At 37.1% G+C, this 27,647-nt stretch overlaps 1 protein-coding gene across 1 annotated transcript in view; it reads left to right on the forward strand.

Annotated features, from left to right (window-relative positions):
* Positions 1–27,647, forward strand: part of USH2A (usherin) — a 398,473-nt gene that overhangs the window by 262,656 nt on the left and 108,170 nt on the right. The window contains exons 40-46 of the mRNA XM_075707636.1: positions 2,007–2,635; positions 12,901–13,235; positions 16,488–16,610; positions 19,391–19,554; positions 21,680–21,889; positions 23,245–23,447; positions 25,255–25,367. Of these exons, the coding sequence (XP_075563751.1) occupies positions 2,007–2,635; positions 12,901–13,235; positions 16,488–16,610; positions 19,391–19,554; positions 21,680–21,889; positions 23,245–23,447; positions 25,255–25,367 (1,777 nt within the window). The remainder of the gene's footprint in view (positions 1–2,006; positions 2,636–12,900; positions 13,236–16,487; positions 16,611–19,390; positions 19,555–21,679; positions 21,890–23,244; positions 23,448–25,254; positions 25,368–27,647) is intronic.

Here is a 27,647-nt window from a genome sequence, read left to right on the forward strand (position 1 = left end):
AAGTAATGGACCAAATTTTGTTCCAGCTTATGACCTAATTGATTTTGCCTGAGAGTACATGCAAATAGAATTGAATTGCTCTTTACAACAGATCATCATTATACCTGTAAATTCAGAGATCTAAATTAATCCTAGAGTGCACAAATATTAAATATAGAACTCCATCCTTATTATCACTGTGAGTAGAACAGGATATGTGATATGGATGAGTTTTATGGAGTTGCTTTGTGATGCATCATATAATGAAAGAAAAAACAGTTTCTTTTTCAAATTTAAAAGAAAAAAAAGAAAAGAAAAAGCTTTCTATCCCAGTTTCACATCCCTGTTTCCACAGACCTCAGTGGAATAATGCTGATTTACCTCTCTCTGTATGTAAGGGGAGAATTGAGACTTCTGACTGCTTCAGCTGTTATTCTGAAATATAGAAGGAGCCACTCATTGTGCTGGATTTATTTGTCTAGGGTTCCTTTTTTCCCCTCCCTCTCTCTTTCCCTTTTCGCTTAAAAATTATCAGGAATTATTCAACTTCTAGTGAAGTAAATTATTCTTCCTATAGAGATAGTGTTCCTTGTGGTTTGGGCAGCATACTGCTTCACTAGGGATTAAATGATGGTGGTGTTGACTACTGTGGAATTCAGCATATGCTATGTCGTGTGTCCTGGAGTCATATCACACCCACAATCACTAATGAATTTTAAATTTTCAACCCTTAGCATTCGAAACTTATCCCCCCCAAAGTCCCCAAACCTAAAGCTATTTTAAACAATTACTGAATCCAAGTATATCTTTTTTTAAGATTTCAATAAAATGTAATGTTCACAGAAAAATCTCATAAATGTCAAAATTGCTATGGGCAGAATAGGGGGGAATATAGTATTTTCTTGATCTGCTGTAGCAATTTATAGATTTCAGGACGTGGTTTATAAGAATGCTAAATGTTCTGGAATTACAGCTGTTACTGATCAGTGATTGAGCCAGATTTGTGTTATTGCACCATGTTCTTGCTTGTACCTAGAGAGCAGTAAAGCCTCAATATAATAAAAAGCACCTGCATTTTAAATGAAATTTCAATTGAAAAACTTAACAGCCCTTCAAATTGCAGAATTTAACGCAGCCCAGTAAAGCTTAAATAACACTTTGCCTCCACAGGCTGAGGGTTTTGCATTCAAGGTGACTTGATTGTGTCGCATGGTGAAATTATTTACAATTAAGGAATTTCTCTGGAGGGCTGCAGAGTATTTGCTGTTCCACAACACCTATGCAGGCATATGGTCGGTCTTTTTCAGTATTCATGGAAGCTCCTGAACCTTTATGATAATTGAATCAGTTAGAGTGCTGAGTGGAGCAAGCATAAAACCTGTTAACCTAAAGGTCAGATCTGTGCATTGTTTATTTATCAGTAGGTGAAAGAGCTAAATCGGCAGCTTCTGTCACAGTCGCAGTAAAAAATCACCTATAATATTAACAGGGAGTAGATAAATTGCAAAAAATGGATTAGAATTATAAACAGAATGAAGTAAAATATTGAATATATAATGAGAGATGCAGTAGGGGCTTACTGAGCTGTAAAATATGCAGCTTTGTTATGCCTGTGCTGTTGGTTGCAATTAGTAGCTAGCGCTCTAGAAAAATATCAACAAAAGCTAGAACTGCAGTTCTATATTGATTCTTGGGCGTACACTTTCTCCACATGCTAACAGCATTGTTAGCACGCTTTTGAGACTCAGGAGGAAAAAAAAGATGCAGAGAAGGACGGAGGAGGGTTGAAGGAAAGGAAGGTGTGCTTACAGAGCAGCTTGCCTTTGATAAGAGACGGTATTCTTCCCTTGAATAACTGGGCCTACGGTTTCTGAAGAAATAGGCTGTTGGGTAGAGTCAAACTTCTTTTGCCATTTTGAGACTCACTTGATGAGTACTGCTGGCTAATGCTGACTTTTACAAATCACAGACTATTAGTAATTTTCCTTTCCTCTTTTTTTCTTTTTTTCTTTTTTTTTCTGTTACAGAACCGGGACCTTTAGATCCACCACTTCTATTGAATGTCACAGCAAGAGCAGCAAGCATCACCTGGCAGCATCCTTTAAAGCAAAATGGCATTATCACTCACTACAATATTTACCAAAATGGCCAACTGCATGCTACAGTGCTAGGAACTAGATCTAATTGCACTGTACAAGACTTGCATCCTTACACAGACTATGTGTTTCAGGTAGAAGGATGCACTTCTAAAGGATGCTCTCTTTCACCCAAGACCCCATCAATACGGACTCTTCCAGATGCGCCTGAGGATATTCCTGCTCCAGAGCTCTATTCTGATACTCCAACTTCTGTGGTCATATCCTGGCAACCACCTGCTCACCCAAATGGTTTGGTGGAAAACCTTACGATAGAAAGGAGAGTGAAAGGAACAGAACAAATATCAACTGTGGTGACTCTTCCTTTCAGTCAGTCCATGAGCTACGTTGACCAGAGTACTGCTCTGAGCCCTTGGCAGAAATTTGAATACAGAATGCTGATGAGCACGCTTCACGGAGGCACGAACAGCAGTGCGTGGTCAGAAGTTACCACTAGACCATCAAGACCTGCTGGTGTTCAGCCACCTGATGCAGAAGCGTTGGGACCGCATTCAGTTAAGGTAGGAATAATTCTTATTGCCTCATGGCTTTAGCATGTTTTCTGTGTAGTAACTGTGTATTTGAGAGAGACATCTACTGGCTGAGCCAACAGATTTCGTTGCTGCAGGGGTAGCTGAATAATTAGTGTCTGTCCTTTGGCTCAAAAGCATTAGATTCCTTTCCATTTTTTCCCTTTACACCAGCCTCTGGCATTATACTCCAATTCATTTTCTTCCTTACACACCTGATTTATTTTGAATATTAAACTTGAATGCTTACTTTTAACTCCCTAATCAGATCAGAAAATTACCTACTACCTTCTCCAAAATTTCAAGACTTCATTAAAATGCTAAGAAGTAAAAAGATTTTTTTTTATGTAACTAAATCTTGTATATAATCAGATTTTTTTTTAAAAATAGCTAATGAAGAAAAAAATAGCATTGTAGTTCTCCTGATTTACGAAAGAAGAGTCTTACAGGACTACCTAGGAAGTTTTCAATTATTCACATCGTTCTGTTGGGAATGAACTCTAGAGGACAGGATAACTACCATTGTTTTGGCTTGCATACAAACTTCATTCAAGGGAAATTAGTGTAACCAAACAAGAGGGATTTTTGTAGCTTAGAAGCCTCTTTTGTGTAAATACACACATGCTTCCATGGATTCAGTCTTGTACTAATGCCAAAAGTATTGGTACAGTAGCTTGCTCACCAGAGCACAAAACAAAGGACATTTGCATAAGACTGAAGTTCATCTGTTAGATTTATTACTTTTGGTGTACATTGTATTTTCAAAAGGTAAACAGAGTGGTTTTACCAATGCAGTCTAAATAGTTTGAGGGTATGAATTTAAGCAGGAAACCAATGCTGATTTTTTTGCTTTGTTCACGCATAATTTTAAGCTATGAAAAAAAGCTATTCACCATTAGACAAAAAAATCCTGAGCTTTTAAAATTATGTTTTAACTTCTAAGGAGTTGCATGTTACCTCCACGTTAATAGCAAATGAGTTCAGTATGAGTACAATGGTTACCGTAAGAATTAATAATGATTGACCACTAGTAATTGTGTTGAATTGCCAGACTGCTTATTGAAGATTTGGGCAATCTACTTCCAGGACTCTGCCCTCTGTGCTTCTGTAGATATATCTTAATATCCACCACAATTTATAGTAAAACATTTTTCATAGATTTACCAGAAGCAGCAATGCTGTGTAAACAGTAGCCCTAGTTCAATGGCATGCTTACACACATGTCCACGTTTTATTGCATGAGCTTTTACACGTTGGCTTCAACTCTGAGCACAAAGAAGTTGTCACTGCAACCTTTAATGCTTCAGTTAATGTGATAAGGGCATAATAATTTTCTATCTTGCCCATATTTTTTCTTTCTCCAAGTGCAGTCAACACCCAATCCTAATTTTAAAAGCCTGTGAGTTGTCAGAGGTCTTGTCATTCTTTACTGGATGTCTTTTCTTGAGATCAGAGGTGTGTGCTCAGTTGTAATTTTATTGTCTTTTTCTCAGCTCCAAGATTGAGTAATCTACCAATACTGAAAGTCAGTTTGATCATTTATTTCTTCTGAAACCTGAAATCAGGCAGTGCAGTCTTCACTCTGTAATAATTTAATTTCAATATAACAATGCTTTTAAAATTTCTTTTCCTTTCCTGCCAAAGAGTTCAAATGCTTTTTTTTTTTTTTTTCCTCCTTCTTCCCCAGTCAATCATTAACATTCAAAGCTCTTTAAAGCCCTTTAATGTCTTCATTGTATGACCTTCTGTATGAGTGGTGGTCATATTTTGTATCACTGCTGCTCTTGTAGTCTCAGGCTTGTTTTTCCCATCTGAAGACACATATTTGTTTGGTCTGTTAAGACTAATTTCTGTCAAAGATGCTGAAGCTTGGATGTTTTTATTTCCATGACTCAGTTTTACTGTTCATTTTTCTTGATTTTCAATATTTTCGTTAAAATGTTCAAAATAATTAAAGGTGGCAGCATTTAATTGATAAAAGTGACTTATGTATATGCCTTTCCAAATACACTTTCTTCTGAGTGTCTGTACTTCAGCAAAAATTCTCTCTCTCAGTGTACAGGGTATTGGTATCCTTTGCTTTGATATGGACATAAATTCTTCTAATTTATCTAGTATTTTATTTTACTTAGTGTTGTTTAATGACAGTCATCATAATTGCGGGAGAGTTGGGAATACTTGGTACAGTTCCTGTGCAGATGGTATTCCATGGCTGAGACATTACTTTGCTTCTGATTTCTAAGATTCTAAGAGTTCTTAAAAATATTAAAATTTCTCTTACTTGTCCAGGACAGCAAGAGATTTATTTCCTTTAGCTTTTATCATTTTTTAATTATTATTTATTATATCTTCAAAAAAATGAAATAAAGTTATAGGGGAAGAAGGGCTCATTGCTCTTCATAACTGAAGAGATTATGGACAAGGCTTGCTGCACCCAGTGGTTTTCTCACCTTCTGCTTGTTTGCAGATGGGAGCACCAGAGCGACTAGGGTTTCACCTTACTTGTTAGTCTTACAGGTCTGTTAAATGGATTAGCTTGCTAGTGGTGGTGTTGTTTCCCTCACTTCAATTTTATGGCAAGTTCACGTCAGAGTAGTAAGACTCTGAGACGACCCAGTGGGTTGTGCCGTGGCACTGAGGCTGTCTTGTGGCCCGTGTGACTGTTCTGTGCTAGGAGAATACAAGAAGAACAAGGTAGCACCTATTTTAAAAACATTTGGGGTTTTTTGCCCTGCTCTTTCAAACTGGGGTGCAGGTCTGAGCAGCTGCTCTGCAAACCCCTTGTATCTCTTCACCCCAGAAGTACGCTAGTTGCACAGGCAGAACGACTGTGAAGTATTGGGCAAGGATTGCCACTTAGTGGTTGAAAAGTTTTCCTGTGTGGAAATAGGATGGATCTGGTTTGGGATTGCTTTACATCGGTGCCTTTAAACTCTGATGAGAGTTCCAGAAAGGCACACTTTCCCTTCCCAAACCCACCACACCTGCAGTGCATATATGACCTATGTAGTGTTCAAATCAAATTTGTGGAATCTGCTTGTGCTGTACAATGGTCTCATCTTATTCATTGTCAATGATGGTAACTCTTAAGCAGAGAATGGAAAACAAGCTGTCTCTTTGGCAGGGAGATTTTAATTACCTCTTGACCTAGAGACAGCTGTCCTTCCAGGTTAGAGCGGAAAGTATTGGAAGGGCACTGTGGGAAAGATTAGCAAGAGGCTCCTTTACCAAGCCACAGCTGCAAATCAATAGAGGCTTTCAACTGTCAGCGCAACCAATCCCTAAACCATGAGCGCAAATATTTACTTCTACTGAAAACAGAGAGAATATACAAAAAAAGAGAAACATATTTCCATTCCTTTATTTAGTCATAGAATCAATATAAATGATTTGAGGATGTGGAGAATTCAAAGTGCTCCAGGATAGTACTCACTTGAGCATACAGCTTATTTTCATAGACCAAAGCTTTCACTCTGCAAGGAGGAAAATATCAGCACAGCAGGTCACTCTTGGCATAAACACTTCTGATGTGTATGTGCTCCTTTAACATTTAATTTTAATCAGAATGGACCGATATCTCTCCATAACATTTAGCTTGCTTTCTTTTGTGCAACAGAAAGCGTAAAGCTGTCGATAATTTTTAAAGTACCCATTTCTGTGACACCTGCATGATATTTTTTAATATTTGCTGAATTGATAATGTTCATGGTAGCGGAGTATACTGCGCAATAAACTGCTTTTGTGGCTGATTAAATGCCAAAGTGAAGTGGAGGTATTCAGCAACTGCAAAAGCCGTTTATTTAGTATATGCCAATGCCATGAACATTATTCCTGTTACACAAGATTTGCTATACCCTAATGTACAGAAGTATAAAAGAAATTGTTTCCTTTTCTTGCGAGGGTTGCACTTGCTGTGCTGCTTCAATCTCACACTTTGCACTGATATGACATTTGGGAATGTAGCTAGGTTGAGTGGCTTGAGAAAGAGGCTGGTTTACATAGTGAATAATTATTTAAAGGAGTTCTTTGTGTAGGAAAAGCATTATGTGGCTGGGTACGCTGAACTAAATTAACTCTAGTATGAAAATTCTCCAACTTTGGCTGTTTAACTTTCAATAGGAAGACTTCCCTTTTGCTGCTGTGGTTGTCCCCTGAGGGCTTTGGCCTCGGGAAGACAGATGTAGTCTTGATTATTGGCTTAACTGGAGACCTGCTGATGCATGTTTGCCTGTATTGCTCTCCCTTGCTGGCCAGTGCCACCAACTGGACCATTGATAAGACACGAAGCTGCAGCCATCTCCTGTCATTCTTGGCATGACTTCTTTCTCAATATAGAAGTTGGCATGAGCTGTACTTAATCCTGATGTTTCTGTCAAGGGGAAAGGAAATCTTTTTCTTTTTGGTGCGTAGATTATAAGAGAATGGTTTCATCCTGGTTGGATGAAGTAAGTACCTTATTGACATGTATTTGTCAATGCTGTTCCTTCATGATGACATCAGTTACAGAAACTTCCTGCAATTTGATTAGATGCAAAATGAGAAAAATAAGAATTTATGATTATTTCATTGACTTCTCTCAGTATATGACATATATTGCCTGCTAGAAATGAAGGACCATGGTGATTCTGTAGCACCAAAGCGTCATTATTCTTTCTAATTTCTTTTTTGCGTATTGATTTAATATCACGTCATTCATTTTCTATGGATTATTCCTTTTTTGTAAGTATTTTCTCGTGACTTCTCTGACTGAGAAGGGGTTGTATGCTTTTTAATTCCATTGTCATTCATGTTTGTTGTTACCCTCAGAGATGGCAGTTTACAGTTCACCTGCCATTCTTTTCTTTGTATAGAAGAAGCTGCAGCAGAGCAAGCTAGTATTGCACCCTACAGACTGAACAATGTCATCAGTTTGCTGTCCACAGGATCTTCAAGAGTTGCAGTCTGCACTCTTTCTTTGCAGAAGATTATAATTTATTTCTACAGAGCGATAAACTTTTCTAGTAGCTATTTCTCAAATTTGACTACTAAATTGCATATGGAAGTGAGCAACACAAATAAACAAGGCTCTGTTTTTATAGTTGTCTTCTGTTCTTCATTAGCTCAGAAGCTGGACAGTGGACTGCTAAATGCTTGTCGTTCTGTAAATAGGCTGGGACTAGAATATGCAGGAAAAGGATTTCAGCTGTATGGAATGGATACCACTGACACATTTAAAGCAATATACCCTGTAGTTACAGTTTGAGTATCGTCCATGAAAAGGAAGGTGTTTTCTTTATCCATTTTCACTTCCTATGGAATTACAGTTATAGACACGTGTTCTGGAGTTGGTTTTTGTCTCACACGTTAATGTTTGCTGTCCTGTGAAGTTGCTTCTGATTACAGAACATTGGATGCAATGGTAATAACCCCATGGTCACTGAAGTCAGTGACTAAGAGAGGTGATCCTTCAGTTTTTACCTCTGCAGATCACTGTGTAGTAGAGAATGAGGCTGTGAAGACCCTTCCGCTCTTCCAGGTTAAAACCCCCATCGCTATTTCATTCTCAAAATGCTTCAGACTGCAGTTGCCTAAGAACATAATTTTGAGAATACGAACAACCCTGATACCTAGGCCTTGTATGCTAAAGTGAGATGCAGTAAGCCCACATAGCAGCTTTGTTCTGGGGAGGAAAAAAGAGTTTGGACTTTGTTCACCACACTTCCAGTTTTATGCAGGTATGCCTGGTGCATTGGGGAAATTGTTTAGGAGAGATCAATCCTTGTGTGAAGATTGCCTTGTAATGCTGCTAAGGTCAGTGAGACCTTGGCTTATTTGCCACATGAGTGCTGCTTGAGCGACTTAGGATACTCCAACACCCTTAGGAACAACCTTAACTTGCACACTAGATGTTTTCCACATTTTAGGACTGATTTCTTACACAGCTTGCTCATTTCGTACAGATCATACAGTGGGGTGAACTAATCAGGGTTTCATCAGCATTATCCCCCTGCCTTTGATGTAGCTTAAACACTTTACTGTAGTAGGTAATTAGGATCATAAATAAATGTTCTTTCTGTTTTTTCACTACTCAAGCTAAGAGCTTCTAGAAGTTTTTGTAATAGCGATCTGTTACTGCAAACTTGATTGTGCCGTTCTTCTCTGGTAGTGCTTGCTGAAGTTGGATGTAATTCATGTGCAAAATGTATGAGAACAATTATCAGTGACCTCTGTCAGGATTTGCTTTTCTGGTGTGATACTGGCTCTTGATTGAATCCCACTATAATTTCTGTTAAGACAGATAAGAACTCATGAGGAAATTAATCTCCCAACTACTTTTTGGGGGCTGGGGGTTTGGCAGAGGACTATAGTCCAGTGGTTGGAATGCAGAATTAGGGTAGCAGGTCTTTGTTTTCAGTTTTGCTTCTTTCTGATACGTGACTTAGTCTGGGATTTAGTCTTTTCATCTGTAAAACTGGAATAATAATACTTGCAATTTGAGACTTAACATGTGCTTTGAGACCAAGGTGAAAAGCTCTTGGTAGTGTATTTATTACATTCTGTTTGTAGATGTTACAAGCAGTAGCTAGGAGAAATGAGAATAAAATTAAGCCAAACATACTGATTTAAAAGCTAACTGTTGAAGCCAGGCCTGAACTAGTAAAACAGTTATCCATGTGCCAAAGCCTCTCTTCACATAGCTCAGAATTAAATTGCAGGGTTCCAAATGCCGTTTAAAAAAAAAAAAAAAAAAGAAAAAGAAAAAAAGAAAAGAAAAAAAAGAAAGATTTCCAAGGTTGTAACTGTTTAATGGGAGGGAAATGGCTAATTTCTGTCTCTTTAAATTTTGTGGTGGAGAAAATAAGGTGCTTTGATCTTTAAATGACAGCTTCCAGAGTCATTACATTGAATCAGTTAATCTCTCCCAGTAGTTACCTTATTCTCTCTTCCTCATGGGCATCCTCTTTCATGGTCTCAGTGCTGAGCTTCAAATCAATGAACAAACTGTTACCGCTTCCAACACAGGCTGTCTAGTGAGCTTTCCTGCTTTCATGCATTGCCAAGCTCTTACCTCAATCCTTGGCACATCAAAATGGAGAAGAGGTCCAGTAGTGCCACGTGTGTGTTAACCAGGCTGGCTCCATCATCTTCAGTGACACTCTGTGGGTCAGGCAGCCCCTTGCCTCTTGACAAGAGAGGTTTGTCAGAGACTGCATGTCGTGTCATTCCCAGGTGACATATGTAATTCAAAGCAGGTCAAGTGACCCAGCAGTGACTGTGAGTATCCTTGGTCATCCCTTTATCTAGTTTAAAAAAATCCTAACCAAAGCGATAACTGATCTACATATCTTTGTATGAGATATCCATGCCCAGACAAAAATAAGTTTTGTTCCATGTTGTGCTGCTGACTTTTTGCTGATTCTTTTTGTTCAGCCTGGTTTACATTTCTCTTAAGGGAAAAAAAAAAAAAAATAGAGAAACTTCCCAGTGTAAGCCCCACGAAGCATCTATGTTATGTACAGTATGAGGTATTTTATCTGCTAGTGCACAACAAATGTTATCAAGTAACACCTGGGAGTTTTTTGAAGTTTTACCAGTTAGTACACATGCTGTATAAAACTCAGGAGCTGAGGTTCTGGAGCAGCATCTGTTCTCCTGTCCATGTTATTAATCTGTTCCTTTATGTGAAGGGGTTACAGTATATGGTGAATCTTGCACAAGTTCTATTAGAGTAATTTTGTGGGTTTAGGCATAAAAGTTAGGCATCTAAAAATGTAATGTAGTTAAAAAATAACTCCTCTCTTCCAGGAAATAAAACAAGATTTGGTACAAGGTGAACATTTTTAGACAGTTTTCTCTTCTGAGAGGGTAGTACCAGGAATTTTCCAAAGCATTTAACATACACGATTTTTTTATTAGAAGCCACCTTGCATTAAGCAACAAGAAAGAGGTTTTTTTTCCACTGATGATGACAGATTTACTGTATTAATATTCCTAAAAAAAGACCTTGAATATATTATCTTTGGTCACACTTCACTAAGGCAGAATTTCAGGGTAGGTGCTACACCTCCAAAAAGAATAACATAATTATGGTGGCAGAAATGCGTGTTTTGCTGTAGTGTGTCAGACGTTAAATTCTTCCATGCTTCTTCCAGCAACTTCAAAGGTACGTCCCTGAAAATAAAAGTGAGCCATGCACATTCCCCTCTTTCCGTGGCATATACAGTGCATCCAATGTGTGCAGTACAGTAGCAACAAAAAGCATTGGGATTAGAAATTTCACCTGAAGTTTACTGACCTGAATGCTTTCTACCTGCACTTGAAAACAACATTTTCTGTTGTATGTGCTAATCATCCATTCTTCTCTGCTTCCTAAGCTTACGGCTAGATCACATGAACTACTTCAAAATGAGAGTTTTGCTCAATGTTTGTGAGAATGGTGCAGAATTGATTGCTACCTTCTGTGAAATTTTGCATTGTTTTGTCAATAGTATTTTCTTTATTTGTTGGATCATGATTTGGGGCCAGAAGTAACAGAAATCTGAATACAGCATTTGATAATTAGCCAGAGCTAAGCCTTTCCTATGTGGGCACCAATAATCTTGTTTGTGCTGTCTTTACTCAAGATCACCCTGTTTCTAATTCTCTGTTTAATAGTATTCCAGATTCTGTTATCAAAATCCTTCAGCTTTCTCCAGTACTTTGCTGCCAGGTTTCTTACATGTCTGACGGCCTAAGAGGTCCTTCTGTACCTAAGATAATAACATTTCCTAATCCCCAAGGGTCCTTTAAAAATCATTTTATAAATCAAACTTCTCTGTTTCCATGGCCATGTGTAATTGTGCATATACCTTTTTAAAGATACTTACTTTGGAGGCTGGAGAGAATTAAGGAAAAAGTTCAACTCAAACTAAAGTACGTCCGTATTAGTATTTAACACTTCAGTATTACCTTTGTTCATTTTATTTTGCACACACCTTCATTTAGGTTTTCTCCATTTCTGTGTTCTTTGCAATGCTGGATTCAATCCTTAATTATCCCATGCCTGGGAGGAAAAGAGACGGCAGTTTTTATAGATGAGTGCATCAATGGCAAGGAAAACAGTTCCAGGGATGAGCAAAGCAAAGCTGGTATATTTGCTACACCGGGACTTCTAGGGGAGGAAGGATTGATAGATGCTCTTACACTGACTTTATGAAACTTTGAGATTCTTAATATAGTTACATGTCCTCATTGTGTCAGTCTAAAGTCCCCTCTGTCATGATACCGTGGCAAAAAGACTTAAAAAAGAATTGAGAACATCCTTTCATTTTATGTACAGTGATTTGAGTGTGATTCCTCACTAGAGATGGTAAGAATAAATATATAGAATAATATACTTAGAAAAAGAAAAACTTAAAAAAACTCCCCACCTAACCTCAGTTTGGTAAAAGTGTAGCAGTATGTATATATATAACGTGAATTCTGTATGTAATTTCCAGTTTTGTCAAAAAGTTTTCTCAGCATAATTTTAAAATTCTAAAAATGGAAAATTCTGCCTGTTTTTTGTCTGATACTTACCAGCGTAATTTATTACCGAAAAATAAAAGGGAAAACCTGCATATTTCATTATAGTTTTTACTTTCATTATAAATAATCCAGCCACCAAGCCAGGAAACATGAAATTGCTACTCTATCCTTAATTGATTTAGTGGTAGACTTGGTAATGTTAGGTTAATAGTTAGACTGGATGATCTTAAAGGTCTTTTCCAACCTAAATGATTCTATGATACAGCGTGCAGAAAAATCTTGTTTCTCATAGGAGCTAAGGCAGTTACACATTTCTGAAAATTGTGCAAACATAAAATAAGGTTTCTTTTTACTCTGCCACTAATAGATGAGCACACCAGGCAATACCCCACAAGAAAATAAATGACCGTTAGTGATACTTATCATAATTAGTGTACTTTTGCTAATGCATGTGAATATCTCACAGAATTTTGAGTGAAGTGGAGCATTCACATTTTACTGGTGAAACTAAATAGTAGATTTTTTCAATGGCTACAATAGTTACTGCAACCCTCACTAAAATTAAAGGAGGTTAGTTTTCGAACTGATGCACTTTTAAAAATCAAATTTCCATTACCTGGGAAAGGTTATACACAAAGCCTGTCTTGATGAAGAAAGAAAAGCACATCTTGAGATCACACTTGTGTCCATTTGTAGCATGTTGCATCTGTATTTCTGCATTCTGACTGAAAAACTTCTGTTATTTTAATTTTTTTTTTTTCCTCCTTCAGGTCTCATGGAAACCTCCTCTGATACAGAATGGTGAAATCCTTAACTATGAGATTCGCATGCCTGATCCAAGAATTGTCATTACTGGGAATAAGTCATCAACGTTAAGTCATTTGGTGACTAATCTTATACCCTACACAAACTACTCGGTCACTGTAATAGCTTGTTCTGGAGGCGACGGCTTTCTAGGAGGCTGCACAGAGAGTTTGCCTACCAGTGTGACTACACCTTCAACAGTTCCTCAGAGTGTTAGTCCATTGTCTGTGACTCCAATCAGTGAGTCCTTTATTGCCATTTCTTGGCAACCACCGCTAAGGCCAAATGGTCCTCATCTGAGGTAAGCTTTTAGTTGCAACTGAGATGGCAGTTTTCTTCTCCTTATCTAAATCTGACTCAGAAAATTATGGGTGATGCAAACTTTATGATGTGATTGACATCTTCATTTCTGACCTTTTGAAATTCCTCTTTGGGGTTCAGCAGTCCATGAGTGGACTCATGGAAAGTGGGTATGTCTAGAAGCAGATAGCAGGGTGAGCTTTGAATTGTTTTGAACTTATGAGGAGTCAGGATTATTTAAAGCAAGTGTGGTGTCTGTACTTTGGCATTGACTTTGCAGAACACATTTGGGACATCTGGGTCTTTCAGATCAGTGCTGTCTGAAGAGCCAGAGGGAGCAAACACAACATATTTGCAAAGTCATAACTGGTTTGGGCTGCAATATCAGCCACGTTTTGGTGGTCAGTTCAGGCAACATGTTCCACCAACAAAATGACAAGAAAAGGAGGAGATCTCTGTAAACATAAATATTTAACACATCCAATATTCTCAAAACTCTGCGGGGGTTATTCTACATAAAGAGAAAGTGACCATGGTAGTGTGATGACATGAAATAAGCTTCAAAACTTAACTGATTAATAAATTGGAAATGAGAGAGTGCATGAGGAAAAATGGAAGTTAAAATGCTACAAGTTTGGTGGCAGAGCCAAAAATGGCAAATGCAAGGAAGTGCTGGGTATAGACAGCTGGATTTCACCACTGGAACTAGAGAAAGGTGTCTCTTCTGAGATTTGTCTAGAGTGATGGGAATGGGGGATCTTGACTTGAATCTGTTGATTACTGAGTGTGTGTGCACGTGTACACATTTTAAAAAAAAAGTTTTTGAGTGCATGAAGATTTATAAAGACAAATATATCTTTATACATACATAATAAAAATGTCAAACAAATCTTTCATTCTAGTGCTTTAACATATTGGGAAACACTGTGCATGGAATTATCTCTCTGTTCTGGTTAGTAGCTCTCTTCTAGGTGCACTGATGGGTTCAATAATTATCATGTAATGCCATTTCAGTTGCGTATGTTATTACAGCACAGTGGCTTGACTCTTTCTTCAGGCTTAATTAGGGCACACTACAACTGAATGAAATGATGATTGCTCTACAGAAAATTTGAAGTTTTTGAAAAAACAGTCTCTGTTATTCTGGTGTTAACAACATGACCATTTTACCATAGATTATTGAAGTAATTCAGCACAACCTACATCTGCAGACTTCATTTCCTTCATGGTGTGCCATGCTGCCCTCAACAAGAACAACCACTAAAGCAGCTGCTCCGTACAGCATGATGGAGCAAGAAGTCTGCAGCAAGCAGAGTAGCAGCAGCAGCTGCCAGTGGGGGTGATTTACACATGATCACCATTCATGAAATATATTGGACAGAATATGCCAGGACTGATCCTAATAAAACCGGAATGATCTGTCTTTGGGTTCTGTTGACACTGATGAACCACTTAAGTGAGAACTGTTCTTGGGGTATAAAGTTATCTGAATATTTTGATAGAGTTGGAGTTTAATTAGTTTTTACTATTTAATTTCTGAGGTTATACTCCCAACTTCTGCAGTAATTTGGCTTGGCATCACTAAGGTCAGCGGCACAATGCTTGTTTGTACCTGTTGAGAATTAATCCCCCGACTCGAGGGCGAAAGTTGTTGGAAGTCACGCACATACATCCTAGCTGCCATGGAGCACAGGGAGTCTCAGCGCTCTTGTAAGAGAGCATCTCAGCTGATTTCTGGTTTTGAAGCAATGTAAAATCACTGTATGCAGTACCTCTTAAATACCCTCTTTATTCAGGGTCTCAAATCTAGAATGGTATTGTCCAACATCTCCTCATCAGACTGGAGATGTTCTTAACCTAAAAAAGATGAGTGTCAAATTACACATAAAGCTGGTGGTCAGAAAGATCATTGCAACGGGGTGGTGACCCACACCCAGGCATTCTGCAGAATGCTTAAACACAGAAAGAAACATTTTCACAAATAAGTGCTTAAAGTGAGAGCCATTAAGATCTGTGTGAGTATCCACATACATTTGGCTGGAATTTAACAGTAGCACCTTTCCAAAATCAGGGCAGGGAAAGGATGGTACACAGCAGCTCAGCACTTTAGAGAATCAAGTTGCGTATTTAGGTGACTATATATGTATATGACCCTACTTGGCTAGGCATCAGTGGAAACGCTTGCAACTATAGTTTGATTAAAACTGCAGTTTACCATTGAAAGCAATTCCAGAGTGGTTCTATAACTGGTAGGAAGCGTACAAACATCTGGTGCTGTAAAAAAGAACCATCAAACTGAAACAAAAGTCCTATTAAAAAACTCCCGTGTAATGTAATAATAATAATCCTAAAGATTTTGAGCAACTCTATATAACTGTGTTTCATTTAGAGTATAGTTTTCTATGTAAACCACAGAATGATTAAGAAATGCAAAATATGTTATCCCCTTTAGCTTGTGTAGACGTTAAGTGATTTAATCTTTGATAAATTCCATAAAGGCTTTGTGTAAAAGATAGCAAAGAGTGAGTGATGCAGAGTGGGTGGAAGACATGTTGTCCGAATCAGGCAGTCTCATGGCTGACCTGATGAAAGATGGGCTTTAGCTGACCTGCTGTTCAGAAGCAGGAATACAGCTTCAGATACCAATTAAAACCACGATGAAATAGTTTGGTCTTTCAAGCTCACGTCATGAGTGTCTACCCAAATACAAAGGTGCCTGGCTAAGGTCTACAGATGGAAGAGTTATCTCATTCTATGCCTGTTTGTCACATGTATTTTACACTGTGGTTATTTACAAACACGTGCTAAACACAAATGCATGCTGAAGTTGCTACTTCCAGTAAAATAATAACAATGGTATATGTTTCAGCACATTTGCAAGACAGAGACATTGTCGTTTCATATTCTGTAGCAGTCTGTGCGTATCAGATGGCATCAGTCAAGTCTGTATGAGACACTGTTACTGGGCTATTTGGCCTTGATCTTCATAGCATTTCCACAAGTTTAAAATCTATAAATCATTAAATGAACTCATCATTTCAAATGAAGTGCTTCATTTTCCATTTTCAAAGTAGATTTTTTTTAAGTAATTGAATGTTTTAAAACATGAAACATTAAAAAGAATGTTTATCTCAGAAAGTTTACAGCTGTAAAAACAAAATAATGTGTGGCTTTAATAAAAAAAACCCTGATTTTTTTTGTGTAATAACATTAGTTGAGATAATCCTGGTGTTCTGCTTGTCTTTTGTGTTAGATATGAGCTCCTGAGACGTAAAATCCAGCAACCACTTGCATCAAATCCCCCTGAAGATTTAAATCTGTGGCACAATATTTACTCAGGAACTCAGTGGTTTTATGAAGATAAGGGTCTTAGCAGGTGAGATTACAAAAACTATAAAAACAAATGCTGGCATTTTATATAGTGTATGTTTAATAGTTCAAAGTGTTTCTTGTGTCTTTATGTAGTGAACATATTAATTATGTAATGAAATATTTTTTGTCATCATCTTTGGTATTAATCATTCTAATATGCAGGGATTTATTAGTCTGTCATTCTTGACTCATACAGTGTTTTGCTCTGAAAAACAAATGAAAATAAGGATCTTGTGAAATTTTAGCATTGATATGCTCATGCAATGAAACCTTTTAGATTTATGTGTACATATGCTCTAGATTTGCGTGTTAGCAAAGTCATAGCACAGGCAGAGAATGTTTGAGAAGTCCTAGCTGGGAAGCATTTGAAACTTGGTTTCAGCATTGTTTTTCTTACCTGGTTTTAAAATGCAAATTGACAATTGCTTTAATATCTCCAAAGGCAAGAAGAGTATTTACCGCACTCAGCAGATCTAATTTAAGGGCAGCTTTGTGTTAGCTTTGTTATAGTTAAATGCAGTGTGTTGAGAGTTGGGAAGTGGAGGGTGGGTTCTGTTTCTCAGTATGTTACGGACCTACTGCGTGGTGTAGAGCAAGGCATTTCCTCTTGATCAGCCTTAGTTTCTGCACCTTGAAGGTAAGGCTACCACCCTTAAGACAAGCAAACACACACATTAAGAACCTGTAATGGAAAATTCAACATGGATTCTGCATTGGGTTTTTTTGTAGGCATAGTCTTGGGAAAATATTCACGGATGGGTTCAGATGTGTGTGTTCTCTGTGCTTGCATGCTGGCATGCTTTATGAGGACTGCATGCCAGTCATTGCCCCTCAAATATCTGTACGTTGCTTCTACTTACTTTGATAAAAGCTATGTAAAAGATGGCAAAGAGTGAGTGATGCAGTCTGAATCAGGCAGTCTCATGGCTGACCTGATGAAAAATCATCCCTCCTGATGTGAACCAGCAGAATGTGACCTCTGCTCCAGACTCTTGTAGAGACCAAAACAAGCCAAAGACCACTGCCTCTGGCTTGTCGCTGCCTACTTGCTGAAAGTCACTGCTCATTTTCATCCATTACAATAACTGCTCATGGAGCTGTTCTTTTACCCAATCCTGCCCAAGTGGCCATTTCTTCCTTAAAGCATGTTTGAAATTCTACATAGAGTTTCCTTTCATTTTAGTTTAGCTCATTTCAGCAGCGCTGATGTGTGCAGCCGTTATGTTAGCAGTTCAGAGGGGGCAATAAATTCTGACAGGGTCTCAGTGACAAGTCATTAGGCACAATGACCTTTTGGGTTGAATAAGCTGTGGCCAGAAAAGTGTGCCTAACTCTTGGATACACCCAAACACTTCTTTTGGGGAGGGTTCTGCAACCTGCAGCTATGTTTTTGCAGTCAACAACTCAGGATGAGTGTGTGGCTGGAGACAAGATGCTGCAGAGAGATGCAAGCCTTGTTTTTCACAGAAAGAAAATCCATATATTAGCATCTATTTTCATTTGTGTCATATTTTAAGCATGTTTCAGAATTAGTGATTTTTTTGTAATTATATTCCTGCCAGAAGTCTATTTTTACAATGATTATTTTTTCAGATGTTTTTTTCATTTCTAATAGGCTAAGCCAAACTTCTTTTACTTTCATTGTTGGAAATATGGATCAAAAAATGAATCTCAAATTCTCATCATTAGATTGCAAGAACAGATTACATTCATCTTTGATTGCACCTGTGCTACAATGTTCAAGAGAATACTACATGTTTGCAAGCAACAGAAAGTGCAGAGAAGGAAATAAAATGCATTATATATATTGTCACTGTTCTACAATGCTTATCATTAGAGTTGGCACTAGTGAGCTCCCATTAGTTTTCTTTCTTCTTAGTGGGACTGTTAAAGCTTAGCTCTTTTGAAATCAGACTAGATGGTTGCATAATATAGGGTGCTATAGTAAAAAGCCATTAAAAAAAAAAAGTAAATATACTATGTGACTTTTTGTTTTGTAGAGAAATCTCTAAATATTAGGCATTTACTGTATGTTCCTTTATTGTGTTTGTAGACAACTATCCTAAAGTGCTGCAGCTTCAGTGAAAATTTGCACAGGATGATCCTGTGTTTCTGTGATTGTGCAGTTTTGTGAGGGGCTTTTTATGATGGAATTAATTTTGAGATTATGAAATCCCACTTAAAATACATTAATATGCCATTTGATATAGAGAAGAAATTATGGAGTGACAGTCACTTGGTTTACTAAATATACATGAAGTATTTAATGAAGCTGTGTAAGTTGAATATACACAGTTCTGAAAAAAATTAATTTATTAAATGAGTTTGCATTCCTAGGCAGGTTTTTTTGATGTTTTTTGTAGTGGGAGAGTCCTGACTGTGTGGTGAATCACTTTTACAAATGAGACCCTGCAAGTTAAAATCAATGGGTTTCCCAAAAGACGAAAAAAGCCTCATTTGATTAAATTCTGATCCAAATTTTGGCAGGTTGCCACTGCTGTAATTACATATTGAATTGAGCTATAATCTCTCAACACCTCAGAAGCTACAGCTATGAAGAAGTGAAATAATGTGTTTTGTTTTTGTTACCATCTTAATGGTGCTGAATTATTTCCAAAAAATAGACACCTCTTACAGAGTCTTCATTGGTGCAAACCATGCAGCTGCACTTGTTGGAGAGGGAGGGAAGAAACAGCAAAACTTCGGCACAGGCAGAAGGTTTGCAGCAAACGTTTTCTACGTCTGTATTTTTCGTTCCATTTACTTATTTTTAAAATGTCTTAGGTACACAACATACGAGTACAAGCTCGTAGTGCACAACGAGGTAGGATATACATCAAGTGAAGAAGCGATAGCTACTACATTAGCGGGATTACCAGAGAAAGGAAGTATCCTCATTGCACGTGCTGTTAATCATACTGCTATAGGAGTGGAATGGTCAAAACCAAGTAAGTGTGCTTAGTATTTATTCCAGTAACCAGATGTTAACCTGCCATCACTTATCTTGGTCTGCCTTGCTCACATAGGAAACATGGTCCTTGTCTTGATTTATAATATACCTAAATGTCCTTGAAAGGAGAGGAAAGAAATAGGAAACAAGATGTCCACATTTTGCTATTTCTCGGTCATGCTTGTATTTATTATATGCTATTTCTGCAGAATGAGAGTAGTGCAAGTGAAGAAATAGTTAATGCAAACTCACGAGAAATCTGTGAAGTAGTAGTACACAAAATCCTGTTGTGTTTGTGGTGTTTTTCATCTCTTTGTATGAAAATTTACATATACTTTCCTTCAGGATGAGAAGATCCCCTTTCTCTCTCTTTTTGCTCCGCTCCTTAAAATAAATTTAGCCAATTTCTCTAGTTGGTTTGCTAATACAGCGGTGGGGAATTTCTTCATGACTTACATGCAAATGATTTTATAGGGACCGGGTGCTGAGTTGCAACAAATGTAGTCTCTTTATTTTATAATTGCATGCCTGAAGTAAGCATGCTTATAAAAACTGACAAATGTAATAGATTTGAAGCAGCTCACTGAAGTTTCATTACCTTAGTAATCTAAACCTCTGACCTTCTAGATGTAGGTAATGCAATCTGGTTTTATTTTCATTCATACCTTAGAAATTTTCTTCATATATGTTTGTGAATGCAAAGGTTAAACACCAAGACAGGGCCATTCATTATTTGAAAACCTTATTATATTTTATTACTACTTATGCTGCAATAAGCATATTAACTCTTTTGTATACCGATTTTTCATTTTTTCATAATACTAGTTTTTAAATGATTTGCTTGTTTTCTTTGGGAACTTGGGAGTCCTTAATGTAAGTTGCCTTGCTAGTTTTTTTTCTGGAAAACCTATTGAAGGTTTCCGACTTCTAAGGATTTAGGACTTGCATCTGTACCACTTAAAAATAACATATCACTCTTGATTAAGAATTTCTATGACAAAACTGTGTACTATTAAATCTAAAAATATGCTTTTGGCTTTTATCAATGCTATATCCCAGGCAACTGAGTCCTGTTCAGTGGTACAGTACAGTGTGTCATCTAAAACAATATGTATCAAGTGCTTAAAGTTTTTGTCGTAATTATTCTTTTCATCTTGGTGCCTACTGGAAACGCAGTTGCATTTGAGCAGATCTGAACTTAAACTGTTTGACAAAGGACAGATAAGATAACAGACTATCTCTGAGTTGCTAAAATGGAGAAGCAAGGCTTACCTGGAATCTTTGTTTATCCACCAGCTCAGACCAACAAGTATCCTTCCCTGTGTAGCCAGAAATTTATACTGTTTTTTTTCTTCCTTTCACTGGGGAAGCTAGTGCTGGGCAAAACACATTTTAGGAAGAAATGTGAGGAGTTGTTTTTTTCCCCTGTAAATATAATGCTTCTGAGTGTATTACAGCTTTACATGTAGATGATGTTATCATGCTTGTTCTAAAATAATAACATGTAGATTTTCGTTTTCACTATGGCCAAAAAGGTTGTCTGTGTAAAGTTGAATGTAACTATAATTTAAGACATAGGAACTTGCCCCTTATTCATGGCTAGAGGCCTAACACAGGAATTCAGTACTTTTGAGATGGGGTAGGGATGTGTTTTTTAAAGGGAAGGAGCCAAAAAGGGAAAAAATCTTTGAGGTTTCCATCTTAAACTAGTGCCATAGAGCAATCTGATTTCCTCTCTTCCTTCTATCTGGGTGAAAGCCATCCTTTTGCAGTGGCAAGCTGCAAGGTCCACACACCACTGCTAGCAGTGGGTTTCACCTATTAATTTGTTTACTTCACAAATTCCATTGTCATCTTGGGGACGTCTAGAGAAAGAAAGCTTTCTCCAGTCTTAGATAGGATGATGAACTGTTAACGATTTTGACAAGTTTGGAAGAGCAGTCTGCATCTCTGCTTATAAGGGTGAAATTGAAGACACTTGATGGAATCTTTGCTTTTTCTTAAATAAGGAGGTCTGCATAAAATTTGTTTTTCTCTTCACATTTATCAAATGTTGTTGATAAAAAACTTGCTGACTGAATATTTCTCAGCTGATCTCCCAATGTTTTCCTTTCTTTTCTTAGCACTACAAGATTTGCAAGGAGATGTTGTGTATTACACCCTCTTCTTGAATTCTACTGATGATAGAAGAGCTCTGAGGATCCAGGCTGATGTAAACTCTATAGTCATCGGTGATTTGCAGCCCAACACAGAGTATCAGATATTTTTTCAAGTTTTTAATGGAGCCCACAGCATCAACAGTGAAGTTGTGCATGTGACTACCTTAGATGGAGGTTGGTTAGCAGTGAATGCAGCTTGGCTTAAAATCTGAGAATGAAATTGATTGATTTTTGTTAGGGTTGAGATCAGTCATCCTTCCATTATAAAATTTCCGGTATAAAAGGAAAAAGGGCTAAAACGCTAAAATGCTTAAGTGCTGGTTGTCGTCATGTGGTAGATCAATAAACGGTCCCGCTGAGACAGAAGCAAAAGCTCTAATAGCAGATATTAACCCAGTTTGTTCTCATCTTCTCCTGCATACTCCTGTCTGTATGCACTAAGTTTGGAACTGAGTTCATATCAATAAATGGTGGAATTTAGAGACAATTAATGGGTTTTTTAAAAGATTTGCTCTGTGAAGCGATATGCTTTTGACATGACAGTTATACACAGGGCCTTTCCTGAGTCACCAGGAACTCTAGGTGCAAGTTCAGCCTGAAAGGAAATTCTTTATGTGTCATTTCTATGCCAGTGGGCAAGTGTAGGGGGAGGGGTAGGGGGAGAAATAAAATAAAAAAATAATTGTGAATCTGAAATGTGTTTAGAATGGTCTTTCTAATATTTTTGCTTTATAAAGTCTCATTATAAACATTATAATATCATTACCTCAGAAGCAAGTGTTCCAGGTCATTAGCAAAGCACTTTAAGTGAGGATTTCATTTCCTTTCTGATGCCAAAGGTCAGCACCTTTTGTTTATGAAATAGAATTGATCACAAGGACAATTTTTCAACTGGTAAAGATGTGTTCTTATGATAAAAATAGGTCTTTGCATGGTTATTTCTGACATGCTTAGATAATTATGTAATTTAACGCTAAGGAAGGTGTTGGGTTTTTTTTTTTCTTTAAAATAAGTGTTAGACTTCATCATTACCTATAGTAATCAACATTCAAAACCATTTACATAATGACAATATTGCATATTGCTTCATAGTGCTTCAGCTATGAGGCTGATAACGTCACGTTCCACCAGACAGAAAGTATTTTGGTCTCAGGTTTTGCTTTAAAAGCAAAATGCTCTGTTTTTCTCTTTTTTTTGGAAGGATTAGGATTGGGGAGACATAAAAATAATGTTTGTATGTTGGCAGTGCAGATGGGTGAATAATTTATCATCATATCTCACTGGCCACATACTACTGATGATTGACACTATGCTGCTGGTATAAAGCATTTTACCATCAGCTCTCATGGTTTCTAACTGAGAGTATAATAAGCCAATTTACTGAAGACTACAGACTGTGATAACTTCATCAGAGGAAAGCAGATAAGCAGTGAACCCTTTGCTAAACCTAAATACTAATCTGCATTTGGTTAAACAAGTGCTTTTGCAGAGACAGCTGGAGTTTATTCAGTTTCTTCCTTTATTTCTAGAGCCTGAGGGCATGTTCCCTCCAGAGGTTGTCATCATCAACAGTACAGCTGTACGTGTCATCTGGACATCGCCTTCAAACCCAAATGGTGTTGTCACAGAGTACTCTATCTATGTAAATAATAAGCAGTACAAGACTGGAATGAACGAGCCGGGGTCCTTTCTTTTAGCAGATTTGTCTCCATTCACTGTATATGATATACAGGTTAGAATATCTTTTCTGGGTTGTGTAACATACTTTAATTTTACATAAGATATGTGTATTTCCAAGTGGAATATTGTCTCATTAATTTCTTTACATACATGGACATATATTTGCACTGATGTTTGTGTGTATATACATACAAGGCATAAATTTATTTTCAGCATATTTTAGGTCTGTGTACACTTTTCGTAATACAAGTTTCCATTATCTTTTTTCAGACCATCAAAACTCCATTTACTTTCCCCTAAATGCTCTGTGCTACATTAGCAAAGCCTCAACATATATTACAAAGAGGCAAAGATTCTACTCCTACTCATTAGAAGAAAATTGCAATTGTTTTAGAAACATCAGGCATGCATAATATATCAGCAGAGAGAAATAATGATATTGCATTTGTCATCCTTTTATAATTTTTTTTTCCTCTTTATCCTTCTGAGGAGGAAGCAGAGCCAATCTCTGAAATCATAGTAGTACTTTTTATGATGTTAATAAGTACAATATTTTTTCTTTGCTTTTCCCTTTCTTTATCTTTGCCTCTCTATTCACATATCTAATGAAAGGCAAAATACTGTGCTGAATAAAAAAAAAAAAAAATAAAAAAATCTTTCTGTCCTTAAGTTGTATTAATATATACAAGAAATGCAGTTTGACACTTAATTGTAACTATACCTGTCTATTTCGTTCAGGTTTGGTTTGCATTATATATGAGAAGGACTTACTAGTACCATGTATTTCATTCTGAAAATTTGCATCCAGTTACTACATGCCATAAATAAACATCACAGACAGGCATACTGTAACAGATTTCTATGTTCCAGCCCCTCTGAAACAGCAAACCTCCATCCATGAATACACATATGACTTTCTGAATGCTGCTTGGAAACACATTTGTCTTTTCTCAATAACAATGCAAATTCAGTGTACTGCCTCACTTATAGACCCTCTATATTAATTTACCGTGGCCACCTTCTGTTGCTTGAGATGTTATTTATTCTTCTGTTCTGCTTTCCTAGTCTTTATACTGGACTTATATTTGCATCAATGTGATAGGTAAAACCAAAATTAGCTGGTTTTAATTTTTTTTTTTCTTTGTTTCTTCTTCTTCTTGTCCTGGAAACAATATTATCTTGGATGCATGTGCATCTCACTGGTAATCTTACTGCATTATCTTCATTTTTTGTGTTCTTTTATTTTGAGCAACTTCTCTGTTGACAATACAGAAACAATGTTACCGTCCTTCAGTAGCTATTTCACTTTGCCTCTGCTTAGTTTAATCCCAAGACTTGAAGGAATAAATTTTTATTTCTGTGGCATTTTTCATAACAAAGTCTATGATCTGTATTCACATTTTTCACTTTTAATTCTCCAGAATAGACATGAAGGAATAGAAAACATTAAGGAAAAATTATCCTTATCTTGATGTCAGAATATATGGTAGGTGTAGAAAACTTACTCAAGACCCCAAATCAAAGTACATTTTTTTTCAGTGTTGTGTACCAGATTCTACATATATGTACAGAAAAACAAATTCACTGCAACTCTGTTGGTGATAATTTAATAGAGAACAGCAATGAGTGCCAGAAAGCTGCATGTACCCTTTTTTTGAAAATGGTTTGGGAAAATGTGATCTAGCTCAGTATATCTCTGGTAGATATACTTATCTCAAAGCTGTGGTATTTTCCTGGCTGCGTGGAATCTGTTAAATAAAAAAGAATAAAACCTTGGCTGAAGAGAGAAGTCTAAACAAGTAGCAGAGCTGAATAATTTCTGCAGCTGAGTATGTGAAACTCATGTTCTTCTTCATCAGATTGAAGTCTGCACGGTGTATGCCTGTGTGAGAAGCAATGGGACCCAGATTACAACTGTGGAAGATGAGCCAAAGCAGCTGTCAGCACCCATTATTCACATAATTGGCTCAAGGTACTATGCTATAGGTGGCTTTCATATGTCAGAGAGATTTGTGGCTGGAATGGGAACCAGAATGTAAGGTTGTCTTCTCTCAGTTGAATAAGGTGCATAAAAGAATTCAGTATACACTTTGAAAACGTTTTTAATGGTTGTTATTTTTGGTCTTGGAGTTTTTGGCCAAAAGAACAATTGAAGAAATCTCACCCTTGGTTGATTGTACATATCCATTTGGATATCGCTGTGCTGTGATAATAAAGCATAAGTGGAAGTAGCTAAGAAGTGTAGAGGAATGAAAATTATCACATTTTGCTGTCAGTTAAGAAGAGGAAGATTAATGCTCAGGGAGCAATGCAATGCTGATAATGGAAACTTAGAATAATTGTGGGTAGAAAAAAGTCACCTATCACAACAGTAAGAATTAGTAAGCTATCTTAAAAGACATACATATCTATGTCTCCTTGAACCACTGTTTGCAATCTGCCTATCCACTACATCCACAGGCATGGGTAAACTTCTTAATTGTAAAGGGAGCATCAGATTTGCAGTCCTGAGAAGTAGCCAAATGGTAACATACACAGTGATTCCTTGGGACTTAATATCTTCGAAAGACAGACTAAAACTAAGCTCGCTAACACATTTTTCAGAATTACACCAACAATAAAACAGTTAGCCTCCTGTGTGTAGGTTATTGTTCATGTGATTTTATTACACTTCTGGCAGAGTATGCTCATTAGCAGTGTTTCTTTTATAGAAAGAAAAAAAAATCTTTTTTTTAAATAACAAAAATCTAACACCTGAGCTTTCAGAAATGGCCAACAGAATGGATTTGTTTCTCCAACCTTTTAAGGACTTTGGTTCACTGTTTTATCAGTTCTACATTTTTTTTGAATTCAGCATTTGTCTGTGTATAAGAGTGAAATTAAGCTTGCTATTTTTCTGTAACACATACAGATATAGTCAAAGCTTGTTTGATGATAAGAGCTCAGTGCAGGATCTCATCTTTTGCCCTTGGCTTTAACTTATGTATGCCTTTGTCTGTATTGTCTATATTGCAAACACTTATGCATGTTTCTGCTATTATATATAGACTAAATATGTCATAACACATGAATGCAAAAGGATCAAAAATGCCTTCCTACTTTATAATCTGCTCAGCCAGAAACAGACTCTTTCTACACTGCCTTTTCCTACATGTCATATTATCATCAGCTGTTCTTATATCCCAAAAGAATACTAACTACTGATCGATTGCCCGGACATGTCTGGCCGTGGCCTACACGTGCCCCGGGTAGTTCATTTATTTGCCACGGTGGATTTGCTAGAGTGGAATTTAATCAATAGCTAATTCATTAATTCTGGTCTTCGAGTATGTAGGGATTGTGCAGTATAAAAATGACTGGCTGGCTTCAGCTTTGATTGAAATATGACAAACACTACAGCTGACAGCTTCAGCAGGTGCTGGGCTGAATATGAATTTTGCTTATTTATCCTCCATAAAAGAAAAAGCTTGGGCAAAAAACCAGTTTATATAGACAAGAGGACATTTTAATACACATCTGTCATCAGACAGAGAAAAAAGGCATTTCTAGAGTATAGGCTCATGGGATACCTGAGATCTAATACAGACTGCAGTTTATTGTGTTTAATTGGAATCATGGCGTTTTTCCCTCATCTGAATCAGTTTGGGGGGCTGTATTATTGATGAGAATGCTGTAGGATAATGTCTTTGTAGCATTCACAAATAATTGTTTTAAAATTTGCCTCAAGGTGCTGCATGACATAAATTATAATTTCACCCACCAACTTCTTAGAAGTCTTTCTGAAAGCAGCTCCATCCACACTGTTCTAATGAAGGTTATACCACCGGAGCCATTATAAATACCTTACTTTTCCACCCTTTACAGTTAATAACTCAGCTTCAGGCTGAAACTTGGCACAAAAGGTCATAGTCCTGGAATGATTATTTTATAATGCCAAACTCCAAATAGAAAACAGTATGGGACCCAGTCCTGAAGTCCTAAGTCAGGTTCTGGTTTGTCATGTTTCTTGTCTGGGTTTTGTTTTTTTGGAGGGGGGTGGCATTGGTCATCTTTACGTAGAAACAAATCCTATTGAAATCAAGTATGGGTTTTGTTTTTTTTTTTTTTTTTTTTTTAGTTAGGACATCAGGGTTTGTTTCTACAGAGAAGTATTGTATTTATTGCACAGATTAGAAAGTTCTCTGAGTACTGTATGCATGTAGGTGCTGACTTAAAGTTTGTATAGTGGATTAATTTCTCGCGGTGTGTTGGA

The sequence above is a fragment of the Pelecanus crispus genome, chromosome 3 (assembly GCF_030463565.1).
Source record: "Pelecanus crispus isolate bPelCri1 chromosome 3, bPelCri1.pri, whole genome shotgun sequence".
NCBI lineage: Eukaryota > Metazoa > Chordata > Aves > Pelecaniformes > Pelecanidae > Pelecanus > Pelecanus crispus.